Source organism: Camponotus floridanus, unplaced genomic scaffold, assembly GCF_003227725.1.
Source record: "Camponotus floridanus strain SB8 unplaced genomic scaffold, Cflo_v7.5 scaffold4, whole genome shotgun sequence".
NCBI lineage: Eukaryota > Metazoa > Arthropoda > Insecta > Hymenoptera > Formicidae > Camponotus > Camponotus floridanus.
This window is the reverse complement of record NW_020229547.1, coordinates 3,334,132-3,357,549: the sequence shown is the minus strand read 5'-3', so window position 1 is coordinate 3,357,549 and position 23,418 is coordinate 3,334,132. Positions and strand designations below refer to the sequence as shown.

Sequence of the window (23,418 nt, the reverse complement as noted above, 5' to 3'; positions counted from 1 at the left end):
AAATATTCTTCTTTTCTTTTATTAAAAATATTCTTTATAAAAATTTATCAATAATAATTAATATATTTGTGAGAAAAGAAAAATATAAAAAAATAGTTTTAAAAAAGATAGTATAAAGTAACATGAAAAAATCTGTAGCTATGAATTGTTTCATTCATTTCAATGAATGAAAATCTGATTTGTGATACAAATATATAATTTAATAAAGAACTTTATGGACATCCAGTGTATGAGAAAATTAGGCTCGTTTTTACAGTAGGCCTTCATAATATTTACAAACGTTGCAAGCGAATAGCCGAGACCAAATGGTAGTAACTTATCACACATATTTAATATAATATACTAATGTTAAAAAATTGTTGTTTGAATATCATATATGTAAAATTGATTAAATATTATATATATAAATATATATATATATATATATATATATATATATATATATATGAAATTTGTATAATCTGATTAAATGCCAATTTTTTAAAATTAATCTCCACTTTGTGTCTAATTATTCGACAAATTTTATAATTTATATTAATACTGAAATTTCTAGCAATTGAAGTATCTTTTCCCTTCTATTTTTTTGCTAGAAGAGACTTTAGTATGGCATTAATATAATTTGTAAAAGTCGGACAATTAAATATAAACTGGAAAATAATTTGTTATGAATTATTATTGATCATAAATTGAAAAAATATGTCTTCTCTTGTAAGTACTGAACGGATAGTGTTAATTATTGCAGTGTCTGGCTCAAATTTACTTCTAATTTATACTGCAGTTGATTTACTGGACTAGTTTATACAAGGCACTAAATACATCTTTAATATCAACATTTACACATGTAAAAATTGTATATCTAGATACATTGGATGTCCAAAAGCAATTGAGACAAACTTGAATAATATTTATAAGTACTAAAATTTTTCGCAATAAGTTTCCCTTTTCATGCTGCTATAATTTTTATCTCACACTATAGTACTAAAATAGTACTAAGATACATACTTAACATATGCATATACATACATTCATTCATATATACATGCATACATACACATACATACATAAGATTTCTACTATTCATATGTTGTTTCAATACAATCACTCTTGTGTATCTATTGTATAATCGATTATTTTAGCTATTTTAATATATATGGTGATTCAAAAATAGGTGGACAAATTTTGATAATATATTGGGATTTAAAATTTGACCATCTGTTTCAAAATTACTCTATATATAATAAAATATCTATACATATAATTTTAAAGTTAGAATTGTACCCAACTTGCATTGGGTACTGTAGGTGTGGATGCTGATGCTGGCTGAGAAGCACTGGCAAACTCACCCCACTCAGAACTTGTAACATCTTGATTCTGACTCTGTTGTGGTTTGTGCGCTGGTGAGGAAGTAGGAGTTTTTGCTGGTGGAGGAGCAATCTTGACACCACCTGGAGGAGGTGGCAAACCCGTAACCGCGCCAGTACGTTGTTTGGATTTAGATGAAACCTCACTACCATCTTTTTTCTAAATAACAAATATGTGAAGAAGTAATTTTAAGATATTGCAGAAATAATTTACAAAGATTTATAAAATTTTCCACATTAATTGATGCAACTCTAAACAATTCTAAAAAAGATAATAAAAGTAAAAACATTATTTTTTAGAAGCTAACAGACATGATATGTTATATCTGACTTTAACATTTTTATATGATTTGAAATATTTTTTCTTCACATATAAATTTAAAAACTGTTTAAATTTTATCAAAATTTTTAGGTTTTAATGAAAAACATAAAAATTAATTGAAAAAGAAAACAAATATATAATAAACATATCCTTACAGTGATCTTCATGTTAATCTTGATAGTTTCACCTTCCTTGAATCTAAGATCTAATTCCTGTTTTGGTTTTTCCTTTTCTTTCTCAATCTGCTCTCGATTCTTTAACCATTTGAAATGATCCTGAAGAGCGACATTCAAATCAAAACTGTCAGATCTGTCTAAGAAGCCAACACCTATAAAGGCTGATCGTCCATTATCATCCTGAATTCTCAGGACAAAGTATCGTGAGGAGTCGGTAACTGGTTCTACCGCTATTCCAGGATACTGCTCGATAGGACACTTGGCAAACAATTCACCCGTAATCTTATCCTCCAGCTTTATCATTATGTTATCTCCCTGTGACACTAATCGCATACGACCAGTCCACGAAGGTTCCTGCAGGTTCCAATCAGCCGCCCTGCGGTGAAATCACGGATGAAGCTGCATATGCATTCGTACAAATTTGGTAAATAAAAAAAAAACAATTTACTTGATTTAAATTAATTTATTTTACAAGATTCATTCGCGAGCAATGGAACAGTTAGCGTTATTTTACAACCGAAAATATATCCATTGTTTCTGACATATTGAACAGCTATGAAATGTCGTTCGCATTAAAACGTGTTTTGCGTTTACCGATAACCCCTGTTGGTTGACCTTGGCGGGATTTTGAAGACGAAAATCTCAGATTTCACCAGAAGGACGCTTTCGTACGTTTCCATCGCGCTTGCCGAACGAAATTTTCGGGAAACAATCGCAAGGGAAGAGTCACAAACAGTTACACCACACGCAAGACCACCGAAACCGCTATTTAAAAGCAGTTCGTCGAGTCTTCTTGACAAATGTCCGTCGTGATCCGCCGTGAATTGATAAGTTTTATCTCATGTCACGCCTTCTCTTCTGCGATATTTCTCTTCTGTCGCCCACGAATTGTCCATAGATTAGGAACCGATGGAAGAGACGGATCAATTTTTCAAATTTATCTTCCGGTGAAGGCTCGCAATTCAAGAGAATTCAAGGTTACCAGATTAATAAAAAAAAATGCCACTTCATCTCTAGCGTTGCGTTCGAAAATCTACTCACGGGTACCTCTAGCGTTTATTGACCAATCAGAATAATAAGAACAAATATTCCTTGATCCTGATTGGTCAACTAAGGTGCCGTTTCATGACGATCGAAACTACGGAAAATGGAATCTCGGTAAAGTAATAAAGTAAAAGTATATAATTAAAATTTAGTGCATCATTTTAAATACAAGATTATCTTATATATAAATTGAGATTGTTCGGTAAGTATTCATTAATATATAGATATTTAATTTCTTATCATATAAATATAGTTATCATGTTATAGAGATAAAAATTAATTGCATGTTTGTCGATCCGGAATTTTTGGCTGGGCTTAATTAATATTTAATTATTAATTTTTATATTAATTTTATTAGCGGATGTATACATCGTGGGAAAATACTTTGTAGAAAAATACTTTTTAACGAAAGAATTTATTAAATGGCAGCAAACTTCAACAATCAACAATAGTTAAAGAAATAGAAGGACAAAAGTTATTGAAGTTATATTTTTTACATAAAAGAATGAATAAGAGGGAAGAAGAAAATATTCAGAAAAAATTTTGAGTCTATCCCATATTTATCAAACGAAATAAAAAATGTTACAAAATGCAACCAACGATTAAAGAAATGGAAAATTCTGATCTGAATAAATTTGAATATTTGAAAATGGATACACCAGCATTTAATTAGATTTATAAATCAAAAAATTTGAAAGTTGAATATCTGAGATGCACCAGCATTTAATAAATTATTAAATCTAATTAAATCAAAAATCGAAAAATAATATAAGAGCAGTGATCTCGGATAAACAAACGCGCTAAAATTAGATAACTCGGATGGGTTGATCCCCCCCCCCCCGCCCCTCATTTCTGAAATTTCGTTTTCGAAGTTCCGATTGTCATGGAATGTTATTCTTTTAAATGCCACTTGGATGAAATTTTCAAACGTTTTTAATCCTCTCTTTTATATTGTTTAAATTTTCTTTTATATAAAAAAGCGAATTAAACGAATGTATATTTTTGTTAAGATTTCTCAAAATTTGTAAGAGAGATGAACGAATTTAACTATACATTTGTTAATATTAATTATGATATAAACAACATAAAACCTTGGTATATATCTTAAGATTAATTATTTCCGAAAATTGAGAATATTAATATCGGAAATATATGTGTCGATATCTTTATTAATTTTATATGTATTACATAATAGGATATTACAAAGGTTAGACCTGTATCTATGTCTGTCATTAACGGAAATTAACGCTGGATGAACGTGACTTTTAATCGCTTTCTATACGAAAGAACAACATGCCTGAGAACATTAAGAAGACTACTGGACCTTATATAGGTGCTATTGATGAGGGAACGAGTAGCGCCAGATTTTTGGTAAAGTATAAAAGAGGATTCTACAATAAGAATCACTCGACAATGAAACTAAAATAAAAACAAGAGATCATTAAAAGTCGATATATTTTGTAAAGTTTATTATATTTATCTGTTTAGGTGTTTGATGTGTTACGCAGAAAGGTAATTGCTTTGCATCAGATTGAAATCAAGCAGAAATATCCTCAGGAAGGATGGGTGGAGCAGGATCCAAAAGAGATACTACAAGCTGTCATAGAATGTATACAAGAGACTATAAAAAAAATGAAAGATATGGACTTATCAATCTCAGATATCAAAGCTATTGGGATTACTAATCAAAGGGAAACGACAGTGGTTTGGGACAAAGATACTGGAGAACCCTTGCATAATGCAATTGGTATAAATAGATATTATAAAACATCTCATTTTTATTCAAATTTTTAGTCAAATTTTATGACTCACATCGCATTTACTAATTTAACGCATATTAATAGAAATTACTTGTGCAAGAAATTTTGTCTCATAAGCTTTTATAAGCATGTTAAATATTATTAAATAAAATTATCAATTTTACAGTATGGCATGATATAAGGACAACAACAACTTTAGAAGCATTATTGGATAATATCCCTAATAAAACTAGAAACAAGAATTATTTGAAACCTCTATGTGGTTTACCATTGTCTCCCTATTTTAGTGCTCTCAAGATACGTTGGTTGATAGATAATATTTCACGTGTCAAACAAGCAGTGAATGCAAAAAAATGTGCCTTTGGAACAATTGATACATGGCTTATTTGGGTAAGTACTAAAATAAAAATTAAATATTTCAAATGTTATTATCAAATACCTCTTGTTTAGAATCTCACGAAAGGACAATTGCACATTACGGATGTATCAAATGCATCTCGTACAATGTTAATGAATATTGATACATTGAAATGGGATCCTTTATTATGCAACTTCTTCAGTATCCCACAACATATTCTTCCTGAAATACGGTCCAGCGCAGAAGTCTATGGTTATATTTCAATTCCTGAAGTTCTTGCAGGCATACCTATAGCAGGTGTAAGTATGTGAAGAAAATATTTTATATAATTTTTATTATATATAAACTTAAGTTAATATTTGTTTTTAAAGCTAGTGTAGAAATATAAAGTTATTTTCTTATGTAATTTCAATAATTGAATTTATTATTATTAAAATTATTTCAGCTTCAGTTGTTATTAAAATTATATCATTATTTACCCCTAAATAGAATAATAAATTTATTTCATTAATGCAGGAAATTCTATAACAAATTTAATGACACTTGAAATAGACAACATTATATAATAATTATATTTTCCTTTGTATAGTGTGTGGGTGATCAACAGGGAGCTCTTCTCGGTCAATTATGTTTGAAGCCTGGTCAAGCAAAAGCTACATATGGTACAGGATGTTTTCTACTTTATAATACAGGAAATATAGTATGTATAATATAAGATATACATGTAAAAAGAAAAAGTAAATACTTTCCCTTTTTTCATAAAAAGAACATTGAGAAGTAATTCATGAAAATTCCACTTTACAGAAGGTTGATTCAATGCATGGTTTAATAACCACTATTGCTTACAAGATTGCACGATCTCCAGCTGTTTATGCACTAGAAGGATCCGTCGCTGTCGCTGGAGCTGCTTTATCCTGGCTGCGAAATAATATGCAACTTCTCAGTAATATAACGCAAACACAAGATATGGCAGAACGTGTGAAATCTTCTGGTGATGTGTACTTTGTGCCAGCTTTTTCAGGTCTATACGCGCCCTATTGGCAGCAAGATGCGCGCGGGTATTGTTTCTTATATTTTCTACCGTTTCCTTTTTCGTTATTTTTTAAATTTTCTATTAAAAGATTTTAAGTTTTTTCTTTAATCAAGCATTAGTATACCTCATTTATATAATTTAATGAAATCAGAGTAATTTGCGGCATTACCGAGGATACGGAACAATACCATATTATACGAGCAGCATTAGAAGCAGTCTGTTTCCAAACGAGAGATATATTAGAGGCAATGGTGAAAGATTCAGGAACAGAGTTGACAATGCTGCAAGTGGATGGTGGGATGACTGTAAACAATTTGTTAATGCAATTACAAGCAGATTTAACCGGAATAACTGTTGGTAAGTAAATATTAATATTAATATGATTCCTTCATATTATAATCACTAATAAGATAATGTTTTAAATAAATAATTATATGTGTTAAATAGTGAGACCAAACATGGTTGAAACAACAGCACTAGGTGCCGCCATTTTAGCTGCCATTGGTGTAGACTTAATTGATATAGATGAAGTGGATATGTCTCAAATAACCAAGTTTTCACCTGTGATTGGTGAAAATGGTACGTAGTCGTACATTTTTTTACATATTTGTAATAATTATATCTGAAAAAAGTTAATTCGTTTAATAATATTTAAATGTTTCATTTTAGAAAGAGATCTCAGATATTCCAAATGGAAAATGGCTGTTGAAAGATCCATGAAGTGGGATTGTTCTACATCTTTAATAAATAATTAATCGTATGTATACATATATTTTTTTATACCAAAAAAAATAAATATCTTTAGAGAGGAAAATATAAATATTATAATATAAAGCTATAAAACGGTTTATAATATATTATAGCTATATAGCTATATTTTATATGTATCTTTAATAAAACCTTTTTCCGTTTTTCCAAATGTTCCATTTTTGATTAGATCATTATAATATAATTACAAAATAAGTCACTATAAAATTAGTCATCATAAATAATTTTTATTTTTTTTATATTATATACAATATATTATAAAAATCCTTTTTAAATCAGTACATTGGAAAGACTATATTTAAAATATAAGAAAATATTAAAAATATCTAATTTCTTAATTAAAAGAAATAAGATAATTATAGAGATAATTATAGAAATAAGATAATTCATTGATTTTGAATTTCAAAAATAATGATCTTAAAAGAACGATTCTGTATCCATTTGTTTCTTTATATATAAAATTCAAAAATTAATTAATTATTCTTTAGAAATAGATATTCTTTAAATTTTAAAATTTAAGTACTTAAATGTTTCTATTTCTGTGATGAACTAATCAGTATAATAATATGATTCATTCATATTGTAATAAATGATGTATACAATATATAAGTTGATTTTCCGCCTCGACTATTATGGTCGAAGAGCAAATCGGCCGGATACTTTGACTAACTCTGTCGGCCAAAGCACGAAGCTTCGATATAGAAAGCGGTCATTTCGTGTTCTGACGAGCTATATCATTGACGTGCGTAGCAAGAGCTGAAAAAGAGTCGTAAGTTTATATTTTCTCTACAACTTTAAACACGTTTAGCAGTAGTAAACACATTTACTTTTTTTAAACAATTTTTTTTATTTATTTTATATAACTTATTTCTTCAGAAAAATTATTAAAATGTATATTTTTAAAATTAACATAAGTCCATAAAATCGTTATTTATATAAAAATATATTTTGTTCATTATAAATTCATTTAATCGTCTGACAAATTAAATTTTGTTAATTATATATATGTTTTTATATTGATTGATTGACTGATTTATTTATTTCAAATCATAAAAAAGGAGATTCAATTTCAATTTATCAATCTCAATTATTAAAGGAGATTCAATTTCAATTTTTCAATCTCAATTTATTTGCTGTTGCAAATATATTGTATATATGCACAATATATTGTATATATTGTATATATTGTAATATATTTTACAATATATTACAATATATACAATATATACAATATATTGTCTTATGTACTGTAAATGTTAATGTTTTGAATTATGACTTAATTAATGAAAAACTTGAAATTAATTGTAGAAATTTATTTAAAGAGAGAAGGAAATTGAAATTAGTCAAAATCGAAATTTTAAAAAATAGAACATCATATTTTTTTGTCTTTAAGCTACTCAATTTCAGATAATAGCTTTCAATTTCACACACATAATATGTGTGTATTTAAAATTCGATCAATTCTTAAAATGATCAGTTAATGCTAAATTAAATTAGCCAAAATACAAATAATATATTTTATAATTATTTCAAGCTTTAGCAAATTAATTCTAGCCAGTTTATAACTGATTTTAAATTATTGATCATAATTCTATGTACATAGAATATCTAGGGGAGGACACCCAAAGGATATTTTATGTTCTCTGGATGTCCTCTCGATGATTTTTGGACATGTGTGTTGTTAGGGTACATATATATTTATATATGATTATTATTATTGTAATTTATTATTTTTAAAAATTAACACAACAAGAAAATGATATTTCTAATGTGTAAGACATTAATTTGTTGCACACATCGCGTTTCTGCTCAAAATTTTCATTTTAACGCAAAAAGTATTATCTGTTGATCGATCTTGTAACATTCCGAGGACAAGCGGAATGGATCAATGTTGCGCATGCTGGCGCATGTGAGATGACGGCACGTGAGATGCTGCGTTGTGTCATCTGTGTGTCCTATCCATTCATCTTTTCCTCTTTATCGTCATTCTTTTCTCCAGTTTGTTAAGCAAGAAGCAGTTAAATATTCGTGAATACAAGATGAAGGATCATGACGCAGCTCAACAAAAGAAACCTACGAAATTGAAAAATCTTGCGGATAAGACGGAGGCATTTGATTCTTTGCACTTAAAAAGTGTTAAAGAGGTATTTTTTCTTTTAAAGATTAATTAGAAATAATTAGAAATGTTAGTATTTTTATCATAAATAATACAAAGTGGTTTATTATCGGTGATATAATCGGAAAAAAGCTAATTAACATATTAAAATGTAATTATAACAGTTAAAAATATACAGAATAAAATTTTCTTATATAAATTTATATGGAAAGAAAACTAACTTTTTTTACATAAATGAAATATTAGTAATATTATTTTTCTTGTTTTGAGTTTGCTCAATTTTCAAGTTTCATTGATAAGTGCTATAAATCTATATTTTTGTTTTAATTTAAATATAATTAAATATAGTTTATTTTTAATATTAATATACAATATTTAAAAAATATATATATGTTTCCATTATAGCTCAATTAGGATGTTAATTCTCTTTACTCATTTACTTTGATCGTCGTTATTGCATTAGATAATCTATAAATAATTTATGTAATTAAAATTTTTCAATAAATATACAAAATATTTCGAGAAAAATAAGATTAATATTTGAAAGATATAACCATGTCTTGAAAAATTATAATTTCGAAAAATTTGACGTGTGATATTCCGAAAAATTATAATTTCACAATTAAATGTGAAAAATGATCAAAAAAATGATAGAAGGTATATTAATTGTAATCTGAGTTTTTCAAGATTTCTTAAAAACGAAGCTTTTAACGTGTATGAAAAAATTTTACATTTTCTATTAAATGTATAAAAATTCTACATTTTCTATTTGTTTTACATAGAATCGTTATTTTTCCGATTATATGTTGTTAATAACAAACCACTTTAAAATTCTTTTTATTGAAACTTTTACAGCGCATATCTCATTACGTAATAAACGTAATAACGAGAGAAACATATAATTGAAAAATATTAAATGAATTTTTAGAAAACCCTTTGCTCAAAGGAATCATGTCTCGGTAGTATAATGCAGCTACCGCTTCATGGAACTGAACCACGAACAAAAGAAGAAGTTCTAACTCATGCAAAAGACTTTCTGGAGCAATATTTTACTTCCATCAGAAGGTATATTTGCGTGTGAATTTCTTTAAACTATAATAAATCTTACAAGCACTTTTTCTCAAATTCGCATTTTTGTCTTTATGATTTACACAGATTAAATAGCGATGCTCATCGCACACGTTGGGAAAATGTACAAAAGGAAGTGATGTCCTCTGGTACATATCAGTTAACAGAAACGGAATTGGTGTTCGGTGCAAAAGTAGCTTGGCGAAACGCAGTGAGATGCATCGGACGTATACAATGGTCAAAATTACAGGTCTATTTCATATCGCAATATTTCTTTGCGTTAATGATATTTTTCAAAAAACGTCCATTCGTGCATATTCGGAAAAAATTTACATACGTTTGTTAGTCTATAAAATAAATATTTGCAGGTCTTCGATTGCCGCTACGTTACGACTACAAGTGGCATGTTCGAGGCTTTGTGCAATCATATCAAATATGCTACAAATAAAGGGAACATAAGGTAAAAAATAATGAATTAATTAGTAGTTAATTAATTAGGAAAAAATAATCACTTGATTATTTCTTAAATTGTACTTTTACATTAAACAAATAAAAAATTGAAATTTAATATTATAAATTAAATTTCAAAATAAATTTAATTATATATAAATATATTTATAAAAATTAGTGAAATTAATTACACATATAAATTAAAATAAATTTAATATTAATTATCTACTTTTATTATATTTAAATATTTTTTCAGATCTGCAATAACAATATTTCCGCAACGCACTGATGGAAAACATGATTACAGAGTATGGAATCAACAATTAATTAATTATGCGGGATATAAAAATCCAGATGGCACTATTACTGGAGATCCTGGTACCGTAGAATTTACAGAGGTCAGAATATATAAATAATATAAAACCGTTTTGCATTATTTGTGGCAACTTGTATAACGTGTCGATTAAAATAATTTCATTTTGTCTTATAATCATAATTCACAATTTCATTTAGTATTTTCAATATCTATATTGGAAAAAATAAAAACTTGGGATAAAATGCATAATATTCAATATCAAATCTAATAGGACAAAATTCTATACAAATTTATTTGTTAAATTAATTATTTTAAAAATTGTGTGTGTGTATAGTATATAATATATAACTCGTATAAATATGCCTTCTGGAAAACATTGATAATGCAAATCGTTGCGTTTACATTGTCTCGGCGGTCTCGGCTATAAAAGGTAAATTCGTTGTTTTAATAAGTCGGCCAACAGCTATTGTTTCATACTTTTATATTGTCGATAAGATTAATATTGATGACTTCATGTTAAACATTATTGCAAATAATTCAAGGCGTTACATATCAGAATTATTATACAAAATAAATTACTATTCTGAAATATTACTACCAATTACAATTGAATGTAAATAAATGTTATATTAATTTAAAAATATTTATATATATTTAATTAATTAATAAAATATATAATTAAATATATTTTTAAATATATTAAAATATATGATATTAAAGTATTTTATTTATTTATTTAAGATTTATAATAAATTTTAATATTATATAATAATTTAAAAAAAAAAAATATATATATATAGATTAAATATAAATAAATTTAAAAAGTATATAAATATATAATTTAAAATTTCATTTTTAATTATTGTTTTGAAATATAGTAGGAGTTTTATTGGTAAATAGCGGAATTTGTAAGATTTAGCATTAAAATTTTTTAGATTGTAAAAGACATGATAACTATGTACGGTTATATTAGATTTTAAATCCGTTAACACTCTAAAATTAGGAAATATTTTTAACTTCTTAAAATATAAAATCTCCTCTATAAAGAATGTATTTTGAAAGTAATTTAACAAAAGAACAATTTGTCTCAACAGGTTTGCGTGAAATTAGGATGGAAAGGAAAGCGGACTAAATTCGATATATTACCGCTTCTTTTATCCGCCAATGGACACGATCCGGATTATTTCGACATTCCCAGCGATTTGGTACTCGAAGTACCACTAGTTCATCCTACGTAAGTAGTTATTAAAGCTTTTAGTAAAAACTTTAATTTTATATTTTTAATTAATTTTCATAAATTTAATTTCATCTATTACGTAAATTTAATTATTATTTAATTATTACATTGACGTTATTTATTATATTATGTTTATTCGTGTTTTATTAATTATATTAAATTATAATGGCTCAAACTACATGATTTCTCATTTAAATATATTCATAAATCAAGAACTTTATGCATCGGATGACAAGCATATTCAGATTCTTAAATAAAAAAGAAAAAATGCATTTAAAATAAATCTATTTAAGATAAATAATTTTTCATTCTCTCTCTCTCTGAAAAAGAAATTGTCGGATTTGTCTCGTTAAATTCAAGAGTTATGCCTTGATTCTATCATAATTCCATAAAGAAATAATATCTGTGCTTGGATGACAGGTACGACTGGTTTGAAAAATTGGATTTCAAATGGTTCGCCATTCCGGCCGTGTCTGGAATGGTTTTCGATTGTGGAGGTTTAGTATTTACCGCGGCACCTTTCAATGGCTGGTATATGAGCACCGAGATTGGCTGCAGAAATTTGTGCGATGGTCACAGATATAACTTGCTCGAGACAATAGCGACGAATATGGGCCTAGACACTAGAACAGCTACATCGTTATGGAAGGACAAAGCAATGGTAGAAGCTAACATCGCGGTGCTGCATAGTTTTCAGCTGAAGAATGTGACAATCGTGGATCATCATACGGCTTCGGAATCTTTCATGAAACATCTCGATAATGAGATGCGTCTTCGGAATGGATGTCCCTCAGACTGGCTATGGATTGTGCCACCGATATCTGGATCCGCGACAGCGGTATTTCACCAGGAAATGTCGCTTTATCACTTGAAACCCGCTTACGATAACCAGGAGCCAGCGTGGAAAATTCACGTATGGAAAAAGGGACGCGACAAAAAAACGACGACGAAGAAGCCGAGGCGAAAGTTTCATTTTAAGCAAATCGCAAGAGCCGTAAAGTTTACGTCCAAATTATTTGGACGAGCGTTATCGCGCCGTATAAAGGCGACTATATTGTTCGGTACAGAAACCGGCACGTCCCAGATGTACGCGGAAAAGTTGAATGAATTGCTAGGCCACGCTTTTCACTCTCACGTACTTTCGATGGCGGATTACGACATCAGTAATATAGAACACGAGGCTCTACTGTTTGTGGTAACTTCCACTTTCGGGAACGGTGATCCGCCCGAAAACGGGGAGGTCTTCGCGCAGAATTTGTATGCAATGAAGATGAACGATGCTTATATCACCAACAGCGATAAAGTGAATCTGGCAACCTCGAAGTCATTTATCAAGGCCAATAGTCAAACGGAAGTGAGCGGATCGAAAAAATTAGACAGATTAGATTCCCTGCGCGGCTCTACGACAGACTCGCAGACTGAGGATACCTTTGGACCTCTCAGCAATGTCCGATTCGCCGTATTTGCGCTAGGTTCGTCCGCGTATCCAAATTTTTGCGCGTTTGGTCGTTACGTTGACAATCTGTTGGGCGAATTGGGCGGAGAACGATTGGCCCGATTGGCTCAGGGTGACGAGATGTGCGGACAGGAACAAACCTTCCGAAAGTGGGCGGCCGATACTTTCACGGTTGCGTGTGAAACATTCTGCCTGGATGATGATGATACATTGGCAGAGGTGGCCCTGTCCCTAGATTCCGAGGCACTGTCCGCGGCCACAGTCCGTTTCGTGGAGGCTGATCCACAACCGATTGACAAAGCATTGAGCAAATGCCACAACAGAAATGTGACGATGTGCAATATGCTGCGAAGGACCAATTTGAGCGGCGACGAGTCCAGTGGAACGACATTGCTCCTGGAATTGGATGATATAGTGGGCATGGATATCTCTTACAAGCCTGGGGATCATTTAGGCGTATTTGCGTGCAATCGGGCAGAACTTGTGGAGAGGATCTTGCAACGTGTACAATCTACCTTTCACGTTGATGCACCGATCGAGCTTCAAATGCAGAAGCAAGCACATACTCCTAACGGTGATCAATCTAATACATTTTTTTCTTTTCTTCTCTCTTACATTCTCTATAACTGATAATAGCGACTTTTTCCAGGCATTGTAAAAACATGGGTACCTTATGACAGATATTTACCGAATTCTTTAAGAATGCTATTAACTCGATTTTTGGATATCACGACGCCGCCTACGCCGAATCTATTAAGATACTTCGCTTCAATAGCTACGAATGCAAAAGAACAGAAGCAACTTGATCTTTTAACTTCTGTAAATATGTAAATATGTAAATATTTGTAAATGTAGCTCTATCGAAGCACATCGGAATTTCGAGAGAAAAAAAGCTAAGGTTTAACGTTAAAAATATTCGAAAAACAAAAGAAAAAAATATCATTAATATATAAAATTTAACACGTTATCGTACTTTAACTCTAAAAATATATTATTTTAATTAAAAATATTCTCAAGAAAACAAAATTTTAAAAAGAGATTCTTAAAATAGGATCCGACGGCTTACGAGGATTGGAGGCATTGGAAGTTTCCTAATTTGGCCGAAGTTCTGGATGAATTTCCATCCGTGACTCCGTACGCTCCGTTGCTTCTATTTCATCTAACACCTTTGCAGCCGAGATTCTATAGTATTTCATCATCTCCCTCCGTGCATCAAGGGCAAATTCATCTTACAGTCGCAGTAGTGCAATATCAAACGCAAGGTATCTTATTTTTGTCTTTTCTTGTTTTTTTTCTTCTTCATTCATATTGATTCATGCTAAGACATCTGCAATCTTTAATTATAATTTAATTATTGATTCTAGATGGTTCTGGACCGATACATTTTGGCGTTTGTTCCAATTATCTGCGAGAAATATCCGATGGGGAATTGTTATATGTATTTGTGCGGAGGTAAACTATTTCAAAATTTTGCTTATATAAAAATTCTTCATCAAATACATAATGATTTATTAATATTCAAGCGCGCCAAACTTCTATATGCCGACGGAAACTAAAGCACCAATGATATTGGTGGGCCCGGGTACGGGAATCGCACCTTTCCGAGGTTTCTGGCACCATCGGTTTGCTCAGATGAAATTTGACATGAAACAGAGTAAATATATGTTTTTCATATATACTTATTAGTTTCAAATATGCCATATGCCATTTCAATAATCATATGTATTGCTATATAAAAGCATCAAATAATTGTCAATAATTGTGTGGAAATAATAGCAATCCAATATGTTTCATTTATAAGTGGTTTATAAGATCTTTGTTTGAAATCGATCTAGCTAAATCTTGAAAACAACATTCAGAAGTTACTTTTCAGAAATTATATTTGCAGATCAAACATTTGGGAAGATTTGGCTATTCTTTGGTTGTCGTCAAAGAAACTTGGATTTGTATAGACAAGAGAAAAAAGAAATGTTGGAGGCTGGTGTCTTGGATAAAGTATTCTTAGCATTATCCCGAGAGCCCGGTATTAAGAAGGTAAAATACATACACATGTGTGTTCTTTATTATCTAAGAAAATAACTAGAAAGAAAAAGTTTGCAAAGGACACTTCTAAGAAGTTTGATTCTTTTATGCATAAAAACATAATTCTTCCTTTCAAATAAAATTTTTGAAAGCTATAAATATGCAGTTCATACATAATTTTGCAATCACAGCAAATAACATAGATTTTACAAACATTTAAATCTCAATATTCGATTCAGATTTGTAATTACTTGAATTAAACTTGATCTCTATCATGTTCCTTGAACTCTAGATTTATTTCAGCATAATGTAAGTAATCCTTTTGTTCATCATTTTATATTAATAAATATGATAAGTAAAAACAAATTTGTAAAATAACAAATACGATCTATAATGTTATAATATAAATCTAAGTTTATATGAATTTTACCTAGACTTATGTGCAAGATTTGATCCTAACGAAAGCATCTGAGATTTACACAATGGTAGTACATGAGCACGGACATTTCTACGTTTGCGGAGATTGCACAATGGCAGAGGATGTTTATCAAACCTTGAAACACATTATACAAACGAATGGCCAATTGACCGACAAGGAAGTCGAAGCGTATATGTTATCACTCAGGGTATAAATTTTCTGCCCATTATTATTCTTTTCTTATTGCTTATTTACTATTTATACAGCATATAATATGAACAAATAATAGCCACAGGAATATAAATTGTCTCACTTGTATGGAATAATTCTTTCTTTCAGGATGAGAATCGTTATCATGAAGACATATTTGGTATAACATTGCGCACAGCTGAGGTGCACAATCGATCACGTGAGACTGCTAGGATTCGAATGGCTGCCGAACCGTGAAGATATCGGGCTAATAAAGCACAGTCCGAGTAACTTTTGAGGGTTCGTGCTAATAATTATTAATTACTGCACCGCATAGTTTCCATATAGAGTTCCACATAGTAAGAAACCTGTTTTATTGAAAGATAGAGTGTAACCGATTTTTTGGTTGCTAAAATATTTTATCCACTAGATCGTACATTTTTGGTTGTATGAAATATATTACACTGATTATATATGTTTATTGTGCACGTAGTATAATGTATAAGACAGATATATATATATAGAACTTATTGTGTCTACCTGATTTCCCTTAGCTATGGAGATGCTGGAAGTTCCGCTTGTGGTTTTTGACTAATATTAGCTAATAATTTCTTTATTTCCGCTATTGCCTTTCCAGGATTTAAACCCTGTAAAGACAAAAAAATGTTTAAGTGTTTTAATTTAACATAATTTTGCAAATTTTCAAATAATAAATTAAACTTACCTTTGGACAAGTACGTGTGCAATTCATAATTGTATGACAGCGATAAACTGAAAATGGATCTTTCAGTTTCTCCAGACGCTCATTCGTTTGAGTATCTCGCGAGTCAATAATCCATCTGTAAGCCTAATAAAAATAATAGTTAGAACAGATTTAGAAAAAAAATAATAAATAAATGTGAGAAAATTATGAGAATAAACTCCAAAAAAAAAAAACAAGAATTAGTATTAAACAAAATTATATATATTCTAATTAGAGTTATCTTTAGAGATGCAAATGTACAATATTATTTGTTTAAAAGATAATAATTAGATATTTAATTTGGTTCATATATGTGTTTATCTCATTTTTAAAGAACTTCTTATTTATATATTTTTTTCTTAAATCTATTATTTTTGCAATTGACTATTCTACTACGCAATACAATATCTATAGTATAATGTGTGTAATATTAAAATATGCTTACTTGCATAAGTACTGCAGGGCCTAAATATTTATCACCATTCCACCAATATGATGGACAAGAAGTACTGCAGCAAGCACAAAGAATACATTCATAGAGACCATCCTGTAGAAAAAAGCTTAAATTATGTATTTAGTTTTAAGTAAGAAAAATAACTATAATCAAAATGGAAAATCAAATAAATATGATGCCAAAGAAGCTTGCTTACCAATTTTTTTCGGTCTTCTACACTCTGCAAATACTGTTGGTTACCAACTTTCTTTATACCTTTATGCTGTAGCCAAGGCTGTATGCTACGATACTGTTCGTAGAAATTATTTAGGTCTGGCACTAAATCCTTGACAATATACATATGTGGTAAAGGATAAATGTCACACGATGAGCTTGTATTTTTATCAATTTTGCTGAAAAATATAATTTTACTCTATTTAATTAGTTATAATATGGATTTATATGTAAAATTTAATTTATGCTGAAATATTGTATGAAAGAAGTCAATCAGAATTATAAATTATATTTTTTATGATTAAATAATACAAACATATATATGTATGTATATAATTAATGCATATAATACCTAATACATGCCAGTGTGTTTGTTCCTTGAATATTCATAGCACAAGATCCACAGATACCTTCACGACAAGAACGACGGAATGTCAAAGTTGGATCCACTTCATTTTTAATTTTAATCAATGCATCCAACACCATTGGCCCACAACTAAATAAAAAATACATAAAATGCAAAAACTAAAATAATGATGTAATTTCATAAGATCACATAATTATTTAATTTGCTCAATATAAAGTACCTACGTATTCAAATCAACTTTATATTTCTGCATGTATGGTTTCTCATCAGGCTTATCCGGATTCCAACGATAAATCGAGAAAGTTTTTAATCTGGCTTCAGCATTTTGAACTGCTGCAGTATGCAAACTTCTGATCTGTAAAATTAAGAAAATACTGAATTAGAATTAGAAACAGATAACATATAAAATATATATGTCTTGAATCTGTCAAGATTCAAGGTATAGTACTATAAAAAATAATTTTTTATTAATTACTGAAATGAGGATTGTTTCTTTAACATTAAATTCTAATTCACAAGTAAGGATTTAAAGTAATCTGTTAAGAAAAATGATAAGTATATTATGACATTCTTAATTACATGCTCATTACATCAAGCTGACAAGTGCTTGCATTGTACTGGATAGAGACAAAAATATTATACATTTATACGAAAAATGAAGCGAAAAATTATATGATGTCTTGTCATTACTGATCATTTTCCTGTTCTTCGAAAAAGAACTCACTTGACGAAGCGCATTTCTGCAAGTATACGGTGTTATCCCGACCATCATCGCGAATTTCTTTTTATCAACACACGCTCATTATGTAACTAAAAATCTGCGCATTGATAGAAAGATGACACTTCATAGGCTGTGACCAGGGAAACGCTGAAGATGTTTTGATTGACCAATCGGGAGCATCCAGTTTGACCAGCCAATTATATCGACTTGTGCCTAGGGTAACCAACAACGATTGACCAATCAGAGAGTTCTATTTTGAATTGGCCAATTGCCGATGTGGTCAATCGGGTGCCATCCGACTAATCAGGATAAAAGGAATAAAGTTTCTTTAACTTGATAGGCCATAGGCAGTGAGCAAACAGTAGCAACAACATTTTAGTAATTTACCAAACGATTCTAGTAATTTACTAATAAAGTATCTCGGGAATTCTGGGAGGACGCGTCGATGGTTGCCGATGGCAGAATAAAATTTTGCACTCTTCGTTGAATATATATTTTCGATTGTATTAATAATTCAATTGTAATGTGCAAACAAACAAATTTAAATTGTACGCTGTATTCCTGGACATTGAAGTTTAAGGTCAGTGGGAAAAGTTTCTCATTGCTTAGCGATATCAGAGAAAAACCAGAGAAAGCGGCCATCAACTTCGATGAACATATTTTAGAGAGAATCGACCTCACTTTACCCATCTCATCTAGTTCAGATACGAACCACATGTACCGTTACCGAGCGAAACGGACTTAGTTCACGTCCACTTTTTCAGATGGCGCGTCAAACATCGGGAAATTTGCCCATCAAGGCTGGTGGCCGCCTTCAGATTTCTCTCTGGCGATATACTCGTCGTGATCTGGTTAGATTCTAACCTACGTTTTGTTTGCCAGTTCGACCTCAAGTAGACAAATCAGGTGATTCTTTCATAATTTTATTTTCTCTTAACGTTATCACTATTTATTTATTGACTTTAATGACTATTGAGATTGTATTCTAATTATGGCATGAGAAAATTTTGGAGTAAATTTTATTGAATAAATATTAGTTCGGTCACATTTTTGCGTCAGAGAATCGTGGAAAAAGAAAGGGGAAAATGGATACATGTTTGCCAGTAAAAGCAATAATCTGAGTTTAAATATAGATTTTCTATGAAAATGCATTATTATTAAATATTGCTAGGTACGCGCCTCGTATAATTTTTCATTGTGAACAAATGCAACAAAAATATAAAGGCACAAAGTGAATAAATTTATTTTTTCAGTATATTTACATCATTTAATAACAAAGACATTCTTTTTAAGCACAGATTTATTGAAATCAAAATTATTTTATCTTTTTCTTCTCTTCTTCTCTTAATTATATTTTTCCAAAATATATTTATAATTCCAAAATTATTATTTATAATTTTTTATTTATAAATTATTTATAATTTTTAAATATATTCATAATTATTAAAAAAACAAAAATTTACAAAATGCTTGAAATCTCTGTAAAAAATAATCTATACACTTATACATAAGAAGTATTATTTATATGCTAAAACTTAACATATATGTAACTTTAAAGAGATTAATATTGCGAATGTAACTTAACATAACATAATTGCCAACCATAATATATATGTATAATGTAATTTCAGGTTCGTACTAAAAGCGACCAAAGCTCAACGTGTCCATCGGGCCCATAAAAGCCTTCCTGTCCCCGCGCCTCTAAAGCCCTCACGTGGCACAGTTGGGCGCTGGGCCAGGCTGTGCAACGCTAGACCGGTGAGTTCCCACACAAAATATTGCTTGGTAGCACGGCGGGCACTCAAAACCAACTAACCATGTCTGTACAAAGTGTTGCTCTGGCATCTCTCAACTCCGCTTATACCGACTCGGAGGGCGAGGACGGGGTGGAAGACGAGCGCCTGCAGGAGGAGAATTCGAACACTCCCCAGGGGGCCGCCCCGCATAATGCCCAAGTCGGTCGTCAGCCCCAGGCCCGATCTGCCACCAGTCCCATATCTGGAGGCCGTTCAGCCTCGCACAGTCCCGTCGTCGGCAAGTCTGCCGGTAGTAGCGACTTGCCGGGCGCGGCTACGAAGGTGCAACGATTGGTCTCTTATTTTGACGATACGGTAGTCTCCGAGGACGATGAGGGGGCGGCCGTTGCTGCGCTGCCGTCGCCGTCGCCGTCGCCAGCACCGGCACCGTCGTTGACGACGGCGAGCGCGACGATCGCCACGACGGTCGCGGAAGGTCGTCCCGAGGAGAACGGTCTCCCGGTCGCGACAGCCATTGGCACTGCCGTAACCGCCACCGCCGTCACTGTCGCCATCGGTAGCGGCGGCGCTGAGCGCCGGTCGCCCTCCTCGCGTTCCGGAGAATTGCTTTCAGATAATAACGGGGAAACTAAGGACCCTTACGGTGTGACGATACCACCAGAACCCACGGGTCAATGTCCCGCCGAACTGCAGGACAAGATTGCGAGGTTGTATCGGAAAATGGAAAGTGACGGGCTAGACATGAACACATTGATCCAGCAGCGCAAGGAATTCCGGAATCCATCCATTTACGAGAAACTTATTCAGTTTTGTAGCATCAACGAGCTGGGCACCAACTATCCACCGGATAGGTTCGATCCGTTCAAATGGAGCAAGGACTCGTACTACGAGGAACTCGCCAAGGTGCAGAAAACAGAGATGGACAAACTTGAGAAGGCGCGCAAGGAGAAAACCAAGATTGAGATCGTATCTGGCACTGCGAAGCGGCCAAATAGCTCCACCGGCAGCGGTGCCGACGAACCATTGAGAACCGACGATGCTAAAAAACGGAAAAGTAAGTGGGACCAAGTGGCGTCCGGAGGCGTCGCCGCCGCTGCTGCTGTCGCAGCTGCTGCCGCCGCCGCCGCGACAGCCAAGCCCACGGTGCTCCTCGCACAACCTACTCTGACGACTCTCGCGTCGTCCGGCGCCAAATCTACTGTTATATCGGCCTTCGGTTCGTTGCCAAAAAAGAGATTATAACATATCGTATAAATGTATATGCTCTGTGTAAATAATATTCATTAAGAGAGAAACGTCATCCTCTTCGTTGTGAGGAAAGGGAGACACGATCTTGTACGCTTCTGGAGACTTAAATCCTTGCATGGTTGTTGGATTCTTTTTTAAAATAGCATTTTAGAGAATTGGTGTCTATAGATAGAATTCTGGATAACATCAATTATCTATAATCTATCTATAGATCTGATTTTATTCTTCTAGTCTTGAATTCTTAAATTCATAAGTTCTTAAATTTCTGTTTTCTTGGGTACATTTTTTGAATTTTCAGATTTTTTAACTTGAAACATATTGCAAGAATATAACAGCAACAAAAGTCGAATCAATTAATTCTCGGTCTTAAATCGTTTAGCAAGAGTTTGACTCTTGTGAAATTAAGAACCTAGGAGAAATATAAAAATATAAACACGCATAATTAGAAATTTAAAGAATTATTAAGATTAAAAGTATTAATATTTAAAAAAAAGCTTATAAAACTAAAAGAATATTTAAACATCTGTGGAATTAGAAATTAAAAAATATAAAAATCCAAGACTAATAATTCAGCTAACCAGTGACCAAAAAGGATTTAAGAATCTACAAATCTACGAAAATCTATGAAAATCCATTTGCAAAATAAACATTGTAAATAATATTAATTGTGAACATTATTTTTTCTTTACAATAAAAGTAATGTTTGCAAGTTATCGAATTGAATGGGAAAGAAAATATTCTGGATATTTATATTCTCTCGAGAAAGAATTTGTCAACTTTTGTATTTTTAAATCTTTGTAAGTCGAGATATATGTTTACTTATATCTAAATTCTTGTATTATGAGGAGTATGTGAGATTTGTTTTAGGCTTGAGTATTTACAAGGATAAAATTATAGGAATCAAAAAATAGAAAAAAGGAATATAGGTTTAAAAAGGAAAATACACAATTTGTGAATCTAAATCTGAGAATTCAAGGATCTACGTAGCTACTGATATAAGAACAAAAGAACAGTCGTAAATATATTGTAAATATTCCAATTAAAAGCATAATCTACTGTACAATAGATATATACAAAGAAAACGAATTGGAGCTTTTTTGAACTTAGATCCTTTGATTGTCAGAGTTCTTTAGAAATTCCTCTTAGGATGTAGAACATTCGAAAAAGAATAGAATAATTTAAATGAATTAAAATCGTATGATGTTTAAGAATTTAGAGACCTATGTATGAATCTATAAAGATATAAAAATTAAAGGATTTAAAAATGATAAAGATGTAACTAAAAATTTGTAGAGTCTAAATACAAGAATTTAGGTATTATTAAAAAATATATGTTCAACTATATATGTATATACAGTATAATGATGATTTTAGAATTCTGGAACATTAAGTGAAAGAACAATTGCAACATACAGTGATTTCATTAATAAAATTTGAATGCAGAATAATTTAAAAACTTAAATATTTAAACATATTAATATATATGTATTGAGTTTAAGAATTTAAGGATTTAAAAATTTATATAATTGAAATTTTTTTCGAGTGAATATCCAGAAATAAAACGGATTTAAAAATAAGAATTTAAAAATAAATGTGAGAATCCAGAAGCATATAATTTTAAAAATGGCGTGCTAGCTTTATTGTATCTATAAGACAAACATAAGTCACACTTGCGTTTAGGTGTATATTTTGTCAACTTAACATAAATTCCAAAGAAATTATGTTAGAAACTTTTATGATTGTTAAATTTTGTTTAGATTCCTTTCTGTGGATTCTTGCTTCATAGCATTTTTAAATTTTTGACTTTGCATCTACAATTATG

The 23,418-nt window shown here is 31.0% G+C and overlaps 5 protein-coding genes across 10 annotated transcripts; 3 read left to right on the top strand and 2 right to left on the bottom strand.

Moving 5' to 3' along the window:
• Nucleotides 1-470: 470 nt before the first annotated feature.
• On the bottom strand, nt 471-2,764 carry LOC105250274 (NECAP-like protein CG9132). Of its 2 annotated transcripts, none has more exons than XM_011256277.3 (3): nt 2,454-2,764; nt 1,839-2,235; nt 471-1,521 (listed from the first exon to the last, which is right to left on the bottom strand). In XM_011256277.3, the coding sequence occupies exons 1-3, from the start codon at nt 2,537-2,539 to the stop codon at nt 1,267-1,269; spliced, it is 738 nt and encodes a 245-aa protein (XP_011254579.1). In that variant the 5' UTR covers nt 2,540-2,764; the 3' UTR covers nt 471-1,266. The 2 variants fall into 2 exon arrangements, with proteins under 2 accessions (XP_011254579.1, XP_011254580.1); XM_011256278.3 differs by having other exon boundaries at nt 1,839-2,258; nt 2,454-2,544.
• A 1,334-nt stretch (nt 2,765-4,098) lies between these two features.
• Nucleotides 4,099-6,902, top strand: LOC105250276 (glycerol kinase 3). The gene is made up of 9 exons (XM_025411456.1): nt 4,099-4,274; nt 4,392-4,650; nt 4,830-5,053; nt 5,114-5,320; nt 5,611-5,721; nt 5,826-6,079; nt 6,206-6,411; nt 6,502-6,633; nt 6,724-6,902. The coding sequence occupies exons 1-9, from the start codon at nt 4,197-4,199 to the stop codon at nt 6,807-6,809; spliced, it is 1,557 nt and encodes a 518-aa protein (XP_025267241.1). The 5' UTR covers nt 4,099-4,196; the 3' UTR covers nt 6,810-6,902.
• Nucleotides 6,903-7,439: 537 nt separating this feature from the next.
• On the top strand, nt 7,440-16,427 carry LOC105250272 (nitric oxide synthase, salivary gland). Its single transcript, XM_011256274.2, has 15 exons — nt 7,440-7,591; nt 8,822-8,966; nt 9,867-10,003; nt 10,094-10,256; nt 10,375-10,466; nt 10,713-10,854; nt 11,867-12,006; nt 12,430-14,039; nt 14,115-14,284; nt 14,517-14,727; nt 14,830-14,917; nt 14,989-15,119; nt 15,354-15,499; nt 15,922-16,113; nt 16,245-16,427. Exons 2-15 carry the CDS (start codon nt 8,862-8,864, stop codon nt 16,350-16,352), a joined length of 3,435 nt encoding a protein of 1,144 aa, XP_011254576.1. The 5' UTR covers nt 7,440-7,591; nt 8,822-8,861; the 3' UTR covers nt 16,353-16,427.
• LOC105250273 (succinate dehydrogenase [ubiquinone] iron-sulfur subunit, mitochondrial) lies at nt 8,718-18,717 on the bottom strand. 2 transcript variants are annotated; one of them, XM_011256276.2, is made up of 8 exons: nt 18,595-18,717; nt 18,095-18,225; nt 17,856-17,999; nt 17,487-17,682; nt 17,282-17,383; nt 16,819-16,941; nt 16,635-16,741; nt 8,718-8,895 (listed from the first exon to the last, which is right to left on the bottom strand). In XM_011256276.2, the coding sequence occupies exons 1-7, from the start codon at nt 18,640-18,642 to the stop codon at nt 16,649-16,651; spliced, it is 837 nt and encodes a 278-aa protein (XP_011254578.1). In that variant the 5' UTR covers nt 18,643-18,717; the 3' UTR covers nt 8,718-8,895; nt 16,635-16,648. The 2 variants fall into 2 exon arrangements, with proteins under 2 accessions (XP_011254578.1, XP_011254577.1); XM_011256275.3 differs by lacking the exon at nt 8,718-8,895 and adding an exon at nt 15,510-16,462.
• A 299-nt stretch (nt 18,718-19,016) lies between these two features.
• Nucleotides 19,017-22,058, top strand: LOC105250271 (SAP30-binding protein). Of its 4 annotated transcripts, XR_889104.2 has the most exons (4): nt 19,017-19,171; nt 19,356-19,497; nt 20,223-20,349; nt 20,423-20,614. XR_889104.2 is itself a non-coding variant. In XM_011256272.2 (3 exons), exon 3 carries the CDS (start codon nt 20,409-20,411, stop codon nt 21,588-21,590), a length of 1,182 nt encoding a protein of 393 aa, XP_011254574.1. In that variant the 5' UTR covers nt 19,017-19,171; nt 19,356-19,497; nt 20,223-20,408; the 3' UTR covers nt 21,591-22,058. The 4 variants fall into 4 exon arrangements, 2 of the variants coding, with proteins under 2 accessions (XP_011254574.1, XP_011254575.1); XR_003123208.1 differs by lacking the exon at nt 19,356-19,497; XM_011256272.2 differs by having other exon boundaries at nt 20,223-22,058.
• Nucleotides 22,059-23,418: the final 1,360 nt, after the last annotated feature.

Bases quoted from the DNA above. Each gene is read 5' to 3' on its own strand.
- LOC105250271 (XM_011256273.2), top strand. From the start codon at position 20,409: ATGTCTGTACAAAGTGTTGCTCTGGCATCTCTCAACTCCGCTTATACC.
- LOC105250273 (XM_011256276.2), bottom strand. From the start codon at position 18,642: ATGATGGTCGGGATAACACCGTATACTTGCAGAAATGCGCTTCGTCAA. The intron at 18,000-18,094 runs GTAGGTACTTTA...TTTTTTATTTAG, and splicing joins TATAAAGTTGATTTGAATAC to TTGTGGGCCAATGGTGTTGG. The intron at 16,742-16,818 runs GTAAGTTTAATT...TTGTCTTTACAG, and splicing joins GCACACGTACTTGTCCAAAG to GGTTTAAATCCTGGAAAGGC.
- LOC105250276 (XM_025411456.1), top strand. From the start codon at position 4,197: ATGCCTGAGAACATTAAGAAGACTACTGGACCTTATATAGGTGCTATT. The intron at 4,651-4,829 runs GTATAAATAGAT...TCAATTTTACAG, and splicing joins ACCCTTGCATAATGCAATTG to TATGGCATGATATAAGGACA. The intron at 5,722-5,825 runs GTATGTATAATA...TCCACTTTACAG, and splicing joins TTTATAATACAGGAAATATA to AAGGTTGATTCAATGCATGG.
- LOC105250274 (XM_011256277.3), bottom strand. From the start codon at position 2,539: ATGGAAACGTACGAAAGCGTCCTTCTGGTGAAATCTGAGATTTTCGTC. The intron at 2,236-2,453 runs GTAAACGCAAAA...ATTTCACCGCAG, and splicing joins TCAACCAACAGGGGTTATCG to GGCGGCTGATTGGAACCTGC. The intron at 1,522-1,838 runs GTAAGGATATGT...TTTGTTATTTAG, and splicing joins AGATTAACATGAAGATCACT to AAAAAAGATGGTAGTGAGGT.
- LOC105250272 (XM_011256274.2), top strand. From the start codon at position 8,862: ATGAAGGATCATGACGCAGCTCAACAAAAGAAACCTACGAAATTGAAA. The intron at 10,004-10,093 runs GTATATTTGCGT...TGATTTACACAG, and splicing joins TATTTTACTTCCATCAGAAG to ATTAAATAGCGATGCTCATC. The intron at 10,855-11,866 runs GTCAGAATATAT...TTGTCTCAACAG, and splicing joins GTACCGTAGAATTTACAGAG to GTTTGCGTGAAATTAGGATG.